Source organism: Enoplosus armatus, chromosome 3 (assembly GCF_043641665.1).
Source record: "Enoplosus armatus isolate fEnoArm2 chromosome 3, fEnoArm2.hap1, whole genome shotgun sequence".
In the NCBI taxonomy this organism is placed as follows: domain Eukaryota; kingdom Metazoa; phylum Chordata; class Actinopteri; order Centrarchiformes; family Enoplosidae; genus Enoplosus; species Enoplosus armatus.
In genome coordinates, this window is record NC_092182.1 from 17,095,688 (window position 1) to 17,105,460 (window position 9,773).

The window sequence follows — 9,773 nt, forward strand, 5'->3', positions numbered from 1 at the left end:
GCTCCTCCTGTCACAGATTTCAGACAAGGCTGAAGTGTCTTTTTTCTTTTAACATTTCCGATGCAATTTGTTAAAATAAGTGGTGAAACACAAAACATCTACAAAACTGAACTTTATTTCACAATGTAAATATGTCATTTTTAAATGGAATGGAACTATTTATTATACAATTTAATGAAAACAAACACATAGTATGATACAGTATTTTCATGCTAAAACACATTAAAAGATTCTGTCCCCAAACAAGGGTATGTATGTAGAGCATGGCACAAACACACAGCCTCAACTTAATTTACCTAAAATCTTTTAAAAGTTAAACAGCCTGGGAATTTTTAATCCGCAAATGATGACGATTATTTTAGTTTGGATTAAAGTTAAGAGGAGCAGCAATGAAGGAGAGGTTCGTTTCCAACCTAACCCAGATCTCCTCCTTTCTGTCTACACAAATCTGTCTTTCATTTTCATCCCTCGACCTCCAGATACACGATTCTTTTGGCCACGTCCTCCTCACCGTATTTCTCCTGCAGCTGCTGGCGGATCACAAGGTCACCTGAGAGCAAAAGGCTGTCGTCACGGTGATCCCAAAACGTTGCAGAGACACAGACGGGATTCAAAAGCAGATCCAGAGCAGCAGAGAAGTCCCCGCTGGTCTTCAACAGGGCTTTGGTCACGCTGACTAAGTCCTGGGACCCAAGTAGTTATGACAGGTTAGAAATGATGTGAAATAGACACAGAGAGAAGAGTAGAAACAATTCATTAGTAAATGGCAATGCAGTCGTTTGTACTATTACTTCTTTTCTGTCTGAACATCTGTTTTCCATCTTATTTCTACTGCCAAACAGATTAGAACCATCTTTAAGATGTTGTCTATCAAAGACAAAAACACAAGAAGTCTAAATCACGCTGCAATAAAAAGGTGCGTCTACAACACCACAGTGCTCACCTGGTTTGTCTTGTTCATCAGCTCTCTGATTCGCTGCTTGTCCTCCTCCAACTGGACCTGAGTCAGTGAAAAAGCGGCGTCTTTGTTCACCGTTGACTGTGGTCTGGCAGGAGCTACTGTACTCTCACCAACAATGGACTGGGAGTCTTCCTTCTGAGATTCACTGTCGAATATGAACAGGTGAGCCTTGGAGGTTGCACTGGCGGCCTCAGAGGCTGCAGGCTGAGGGCCGCCTGTTTCTGAGAGGCCGTTGCTGCTGGAGGACTGGGTATCTTCCGCTTCCTCCGGGAGGCCGGGTCCGTGTTCAGGGTTGGACTTTGTGGGAGCAGCGTCTGCAGCCGTGTCTGAAGTGGGGAGGGGGGCTTCTGTCGATATGGGTTGCACTGTCGCTGTTTCAATTGCGTTTTGGAGATCTGGAGCTTCATCTTCATCTTCATCTTCATCAGGCTGACAGACAGGAACATAACAGTTTAAATATTTATAGAACTCAGAGGATTTTTCCATGTGAAAATAATGTGGAAATGTGGTTCTTAGACTGCCTTCGTGTTCATTAGAGCATATTATATCAGCAGATAATAGCAAATAGAGCTGAAGTCATTTGTTGATTAATTGATCAGTTGATTGATTGACGAAATAAACTGGAACCTCTTGACAATTAATTGTTTGAGTAATTTTTCCAAGCACAAATAACAACATTCGCTAGTTCCAGCTTTCAAACTCTGTTTTACGATAAACAATTAATTGAGAAAATAATCTGGAGATTAATCGATAATGAAAATAATCGCAGTCCGAATAGCAACTGAATACATTTAATGATAAAAGTGATGATACGTTGAATCCCATACCAACATAACACTCACTTTTTACCTTGATTAAACTTTCAATTTGCATTCCAGACTATAATCAGACCCTCGATCACATTCAAGAGTACTCTGAAGTTGCTTGCTGAATCTTTAATAATCTATTAATGAGCAACTTAATGAACAATTTAATGAACAACACTGGTGATTGTGATCAGTTAGTGAAGACTCAGGTGAACCTAACAATCTGTCACTAGTTGTTGAACACAACAAACCAAATTTAGACCATTTCAAAGCTGATGAACAGGGCTCATATGAAGCCACAAGATTTTACTGAATAATACTTTATTCATGTGTCTTACCTCACTTTCATCTTCAAACTCCTTTGTAGCCAACTCTAAAATGCCCAACTTTCTCTTTTCTTTTTTCTTCTCTCCTTTCTGTGGCATTGAATTAGATTCTTTATCTGCAAAACAAAACATTTTACTGAAATCTCTGCAGTATAAACATCTTGTAAAGATATTAAGATTGTGTCTAGGTGTTTTGTGTCCCACACTGGTAGAGGTCTAACAAACCCGCTTGTGCCGTTTGAGAGACGCTAGCTCGTCGACTCTCCTCCTGTTGACTCTCTGCTGTCGCACTCTTTCCTCTAGCTCTCTTAGAAGGCGGCTGGTCGACTATCATGTCTTTTTGAAGAGCGGACTTGACGGCTGATTTGGTTTTCTTTGAGGGCTGGGGAGATGATGACGGCTGCTCAGCAGAACTTGACGATCTGAGTTTTTTCCCATAAGGTTTAGGCGATGAAGACTCCTCAAGCTGGAGCTGCCGGCGTGTAACTCTACGCTGCGGTTGTTCCAGCTTGGGGGAGGCCTTCTGCTTCTCATTTGGCTTCTTCTGAGAGGAAGCGTTGGGCAGGGACTCGGGCTCAGCAGGCAGAGAGTCCTCTGGCACGCTTTCTTTTTGTAGAGAGACGACTGTTTGTGGTTCAACTGGTTTTGGTTCTGTGCTCTCAGCTGGAATGGGATGAGCATCTGTCTGAGGTCCCTCAGGTTGTGGGGAGATAGGTGTTTCAGCTTCTACAGTCTCTACTTGTGTGCTCTCAGCTGGTTGTTTATCTGTTTGTGGGCTCACATCTCGCACTTCTCTTTGGGGAGAGACGGATGTTTGAGTGCTTTCAGCTGGTACACACCGCTCATCTATCTGTGGAGGCACAAAATCTGTTCTGTTCAGTTCTGCTCACCTGAATTAATTAATAAATCACATACAAACTAATAATAAATCATCCGTTATAATGAATATATACAGTATACACTTTAACTGTGGTGTTTGTTGCAAAGCAGTGGGCTCTGGTTCGTACCTGTGTTAGGGCTGATTCTGCTGAATGTGTCTGAGGAGGCGCAGCATCTTCTGCACTGGAGGGTTTTTGAACATCTGTCTCTTGATTTCCTTCTACCTGAGAGCAGAGAGATGAGACACGTCAGGCTTCATGTCTCTAAAAGATGTGACTAAGAGTCTGGAGGTGTTCCACAGCTGAATTTATACTGTATATGTTTTCATGATTATCAAGTTACTTAAATTAAAGAATTAGAGCAAAGAGGTTACAATTAATCTTTTTTAATTTGGCGCCTCCCAGTGGTAGTATCACAAAACACACTCTGCCCTGCAGCCTCCATGACATCAACCAGGGTTTTTGGTTATTTTGAAGCTGTCAAAATGTTTCAGCATATATTTCATGGTGTGATAACTTTGGACAAAACACAATTTTATTTTAGCTTATTTGGCAGTTTTGTTCTTTACACAGTTGCACTAAAGAGAACATGCTGAATTTCCCACTTAAAAGCTAAGAGTTCATGAATATTACATATTCACTTTGAAATATTATTATAATTATCTTAATGATGGTCAGTGTGGCATTGACGTGATCTTACAGTATTAACATTATCTTGATATTTTTTTAACCATATAGGGAAATTTTGACATGTTAACACAGAGACAACCTGGACCCCTGCAGAAGGTGGCACGTCCAATGAAGGCTTTCTGACATGAAGTCACTGCTATTCAATGTTTCCCTTGTATTACTTTGCCATGTTGATTGCTGGCTACCTGTGAGAACTGCAATATATTACCTTTCAATATATTGTAGTACAATATACCACCAAAACCAGCAACTAGCGTCAAAAGAGTTGAATAAACACCTCTCTTGACACAGAATTTTGTACACAAAAACTGTACATTATAAGATTCTCAAATGTTGGATTTATTGCAGGACTGTTGTATTGAATTATATTAGACTGTACAGTTGAACTGTACTTGAAACCTGTGCCTCTTATGTAACTTTTGGAAGAAACACTTTCCAGGTAAATTACCTTGGTCTCTCCCTCTGCTGCCTCGGTCTCTTCCTCTGCTGATCCCTCCTCTGCTGATCCCACCTCCACAACCTCTGTCTGTTTCTTTGCCAGTCGTACTCTATAGCGGTATTTCATTGACTGCCAGCTGTGACTGGTCACATGCTGCTTCTCCATCTCTTGCCAAAGCCGGTTTCCTCCAGCCTCTGTCTTGTGCTTGCTGACATAACTCAAAATGGCATCGTCATCTTCAGGTGAGTAGGCAACCCTGCCTAATGTATAAACATCAGTAGATTTAAAAACAAATAGACGGAGTACCATGAAATCCCAATCTGATAATAAATGGTACAGCTAATACAAAACAAGTGCACACTTTTTTATTTAACAGGTTTTCAATAGATATTTTTTATTTTGGGTATTGCCCAAATCTTTGCACAAATGTTAATACAGAATCAATGGCATAGCTAAATGTGAGAAACTTTGTTAGGTCTTTACATCATACCTCCTAAGAGTCCCGGAGATTTCTCTTTGTTATTGTTGAGTCTAGCAGAGTGTCTCTGGGCCACTTCAGGATTTAACCTGTAGTCCTCTAAATTCAGCTGTTCGTTCGTCTCAATACAGTCGTCAATGTACTGGGTGGACACGTACCTGAGGAGAAAACAGACAGCAGCTTCATTTCCATGCTGCTTACACAGTAACAACTTTTGCCAAATTAAATTATCTGTACGTGGCACTGCTTCAGCTTACTTTGCCAAAATCATAATTTTCAACGAGCCCTAGAAGATCTGCCGTGCACACACAACAGCTGCTGTTTACGTTTTAACAGTGTGGTAATAGTAAATTACTAAATGTTGCATATATTTACATTGATATGTGCCCTCCTTATACTCAGTGTGTGATGAGACAAACTTAAGCTCACCAGGTTGATGTAACTTTTCTACTGTCTGTCATCATATGTAATAATTAAGCTGTACATGTGAAAGACACATAAGCATTTTATTAAAACAAAAACTTGGACTGTCTTAAAAAATGACCACTTCATGTTCAAATCTCCCAAGTGCTCTACTGTGCAAGTGGCACTCTCAGCTACCCTGTGGACCAAAAGTTGAAATATGACTGAATATACCCATCAACACAAAACAACAGTCTAGCATGGTACAGTCATGTAGTGGAAGTCAGCGCAGCACCTACCAGTGAGCAGTAGTTTCAGGAATAGAGCCTCTTTCCTCGGGGTCAATCAGCAGGATTGCCCCTGGCTGCTGGACATTGCACAACATCCCTCCTCCAGCTGTGATGAGCGGCTGGAGTTTGCATTTAACAGGACCCGGTCGCAAGAAGAAAGGCATGGGCTCACCGTCCACGGTCAGGAATAGAACAGGGGAGATATTAGGTTTGGCCTCATCCTGCTGTTTGGACGGCATGGTCAAAATATCTCACCTGGAGGAAGAGGGGGAATTACAGAGTACTTGATACGTGTCAAATATTAAAGGTGGTGCTCTGTTATTAATGTTATGTGCACAAACATTTAAGTACCATCAGAACCCGTAAATCATCCAAAAATGACAGAAAACTAACTTTGCACATAACATTTCAACAAAACAACCTCATGCTGTATCTCTAGTTCTGACAAGAGCTGTGGTTTTGATCAATACCAAATTAATGGGCTATTTTTTTTAAGCGAAATTGCCAAACATTTGAAGGTTCCAACTTCTCACATGTGAGGATTTCCTCGTCTTTCCTTGTCTTACATTTTAGACGGTTACTCAGACAAATCAAGCAATTTGAAGATGTCATCTTAGGCATTTTTTGACTATTTTTAGATGTTGTATAGAAAAAAACAACTTAAAAATTAAGTGAAAAAAATACATTGAACCATTTTCAACACAACTGCACAACTGCTTCATAATGACTGAAAGCTCCGTTTCCCCCAACATCCCAGTTTATTAGCTAACGTTAGATACAGCTAAATGTAATGCAGTCTAATACAACAGCACTGTGATAAATCCTAACATCCATGGTGGTTATAATGTATATTGTTAATTGTTGTTTTTGTTAAACTGTTGTAATTTTGGAGGAAGTAGTTTGGGATTACCATGAATTATATTGCATCATTCTGAAAGCTGTTTCTAATATTTTGTCTAAATTAGAGCAGTCGGTTACATTAGAGCCCAGTGCCACTGTAGATTTGTAGTTTAACGGTACTGAATTATGGCTAACTGATACCACAATCATGGCGTATTGGGAAACACTGTCAAGACGATCGAGAGCCACATAACGTTAACCGATTTAAAATGACATTATTGGACGTTAAAAGCAGTTACAGCTGTGAAAATGTTTCTGTTGGTTAACTTTCAGAAGCTATGTCGGGTTAGCACGTTTAGCTTCAACGCAGCGTTTAACGGAACATTTTTGGAGAGAGTTGCTACCTAATCAGCTGATTATATGATTACATAAAACACTGCTTAGATAAGACACTGAACTTAAAACTTACCGTTCAGTTTGTTTACTTCCTATGTGATCTTTCCCGCCGCGACGACAACCACAACAAAGCCTTCTTCCGGGTTTCTTCTTCTTCTTCGGCAGATTGCATCCAGTTAGTGTCGCATTACCGCCCCCCATTGTTTTTGTCGTGTTCCTCCCACAGGCAATCACTAAGATGACAGTTCAATCAGTCATATAGTGTCAAATACCTCTCTAAAACATCCACTTATCTACAAATTATAAGTAATATATTTGCAGTTTAAAATACACGCTGTGCCTTAACATGTACATGTCATCCATCACTGTCAAATATAAATACTGCACACACTACTGTATATATGTATATGTGTATACATGTATATACTGTACATAACCACCCACTTTATGTGTATAAAGTAGTCTATTACACTACCTATTCAATATTTATCTTTTGGAAAAGCATATGTCAGATTAATTGCTAAAATGTGGCTTAAAACCTTAAAGTACTAGATTATGTTTACAAGTTCAGAATACAGTATGTACTGTAATGTGATTAAAAAACTGAGTCACTTTTTCCAGGCAGAGTAAAGGATATACAGGGTCAGGACCACACACAGTACTGGTGATCTGAACAGTAGCGACTCCTCTGCATAAACAACACAACTGAACTGTGAACTTACTTCAGCTGAGAAAAACTGTATCTCTGGAATCAAACACATAAACACTGACGGTCCAGTGGGAGATATTTTACTTCTGATTAGTTGATTGTCTCCCTGAGGCAGGTGTGTGTTTGTGAATGGTATGATGGGTGACTGCTGCACCTCATTATGAATACCATGGAGGTTGCATAAAATCAAACGTGATGTGCTGAATTAAAAGCTGAAGTTCAGAGATTGTGATGTGGGAACATGTTCGGTTTCTGAGGTAGCTGATTAAAATCTAGAGATACTACAATTCATAGTTTTTTTTCCTGTATGAGCATCCAAAAAGTATAGCACAAAATCTATGGCATGCACCCACCTTTTTGTAAGCTAGTGAGAGAAATTTGACAACTTTGACCATTGAAGTCCGCATTTTCCCGTTTACTTCCACTATTTAAAAGTCACAATCTTTCTCCACCTGTGCCTCAATGTTATGATAGATGCAAAAAGTCATTATGGTTATATAATGTTCATCTGTTCTCTAATATAAACAGAAGGATATTGATTATTTTGGGCTATTCTGAAGCTACTTTAACCCTCTCATATACAAATAACACTGACTGACGGACCTTATTAACCAAAATGCTGGACAGCAATGACTCCATCGTATTTCCAAATATTGTTACACAAATTTATTCCCATGCAGGAAACAAACAAACAAACAACTGTCTTAATGACTCAAAATGTCAGACCACATGGGAAAGATTTTGAGCTCCTGTCCTGCAATATGTTGAGACAAAGTGAATGTCATTAATTTAGGTATCCTTGATACTAATTTGTGTTCAAGGAACTAAACACATGCAGTGTTGTAAATGATGACCCTAGTCCTTCTAATCTTTTGTCTTGGTATGCTTGGTTTTGTTATTGTTTTGGTATCTGCTTTAAGGTTTTTGCTGTTTTGTGTGTGTGTTTTTTTTTAAATTTGTCTATAAACTTTACGTTAGCTAAGAATATTGGTGACTCATTATTACCGTTTGATGTTGTGAAATGGTCCAGCTTTAACTGGACTTATTCTTGGTTCAGTTAAGCCAGGAGGCCATGGGAAGGAATTGGGCCGTCCTGTTTACTGTATCACCTCACTGACCTTGCCTCCCTCACAGTACTGACAGCTACATTATTGTCATTGGCCTCTATTGTTCCTCTCCCTCTTCAGCTCAACCAGCTGAAACAATACAAAACAGCTGCTGAGGTGCTGCAACTCCTCCAAGTCGATGTATGTTTGTGGACAATCTGTAATAATTAGAGAGATGTGTAGATGTTCACTCCTGCAAGCTGATTGTGATCCATTCTTGACCTGAACCTCTGCCCTCAAACGATCAGCTCGTTCCTGAGCCGTCATCGCACCACAGGGCTGATCTACTGTGTTAATATCAGTTGACTTTTCCCTTTGAATCAGCAGCTGTAGAGAGGATGTGTGGTCAGGTCACCGCAGCGTAACACAGTTTGGTTTGGTTTGGCTCCGGTAGAGGAAAATGTTCCTGCTGTGAGGTTCAGCAGTAGTTTTCAGCCTGCAGAGGGAGATATTACACCACATTACAGTCAATCAAACAATAAATCTGTTACTGATCACTTTGGTCCAGAAAAATGGATTTATATTCTCACTGTATCCCACAGAAAGTGCACTGTAGAAAACAAACAAACTTCCATCAGGGTTATCATCAGTATACATCCTCACAAAAATCTCACTTGACGGACCCTTGGCCACTGGACTGTAGTCGAGGCCTTGGCCTCTCCTGACACTTCATGGCTGTCTGTGGGCAAGTGTGGGGGTCTTGCGGAGACAGATCAAGACTGTGCCAGTGTTTTGTTTTGTGTTGCCTTGTCACTGACACGCTGCAATCCTTCCTGTTGATGTGCTGCTTGGGTAAAACTAGGCTAAAGGGATCCGGGTCACTCTGAACCACTGTAAGGCCTCATTTCATTATCGCCAGAGCAGCGCTGCTACTGATGATAACAAGACAAACTAACGAAGGAAAATAGATGAAGCTCTGTCCCTTTTTACTCCACAACAAGTGGGCCCCTCTTGAATCTTTGGTTTTTGGAGAAGATGGTACTTTGTCAACTTCAGAGGGACCAACTTTTACCCGTCTTGTCAACTGCTGCCAGGCTGTCCCTCAAGAAATCAGGTTTTGAACACATTTTAGCCATTTTCCCCAGATCTTGGCTTTGGGCAGATTTGGGAAAGGACATAGTGCCAATGATCAACAGATTCTCTGTGAGAAAGGGTTTAAAACTCTGTCATGCCTCCTAAAAAAAGACAACCCTGAAAGACGGAAACAGGCCGTCACCAGTTGAAGCTGAGTTTGCTGAGAAAGTGCATGACACTTTGATGCATAGAGATAGTGACAATGTTGTGCAGGCAGCAATGGTAAACAAGCTTTAAATTGCACACATTCAGGTCATTTTATTTTGTGTGCAAAAACAGGTTTATAGGAGTGGTTTGACATTTTGGAGCACATGCTTATTCACTTCTTACCCGAGACTTAGATGAGAAGATTGATACCACTCTAATGTCTGTTCTTTA

The 9,773-nt window shown here is 40.3% G+C and overlaps 1 protein-coding gene across 1 annotated transcript; it reads right to left on the reverse strand.

Annotated features, from left to right (window-relative positions):
- Positions 1–197: 197 nt before the first annotated feature.
- Positions 198–6,618, reverse strand: terf2ip (telomeric repeat binding factor 2, interacting protein). The gene is made up of 9 exons (XM_070903216.1): positions 6,580–6,618; positions 5,280–5,525; positions 4,591–4,736; positions 4,131–4,360; positions 3,101–3,196; positions 2,319–2,943; positions 2,111–2,209; positions 944–1,380; positions 198–683 (listed from the first exon to the last, which is right to left on the reverse strand). The coding sequence occupies exons 2-9, from the start codon at positions 5,507–5,509 to the stop codon at positions 462–464; spliced, it is 2,085 nt and encodes a 694-aa protein (XP_070759317.1). The 5' UTR covers positions 5,510–5,525; positions 6,580–6,618; the 3' UTR covers positions 198–461.
- Between the last annotated feature and the right edge of the window lie 3,155 nt (positions 6,619–9,773).

Bases quoted from the DNA above. Each gene is read 5' to 3' on its own strand.
- terf2ip (XM_070903216.1), bottom strand. From the start codon at position 5,509: ATGCCGTCCAAACAGCAGGATGAGGCCAAACCTAATATCTCCCCTGTT. The intron at 2,944-3,100 runs GTACGAACCAGA...GTGCCTCCACAG, and splicing joins CAGAATCAGCCCTAACACAG to ATAGATGAGCGGTGTGTACC. The intron at 2,210-2,318 runs GTTTGTTAGACC...TTTGTTTTGCAG, and splicing joins CTCTCAAACGGCACAAGCGG to ATAAAGAATCTAATTCAATG.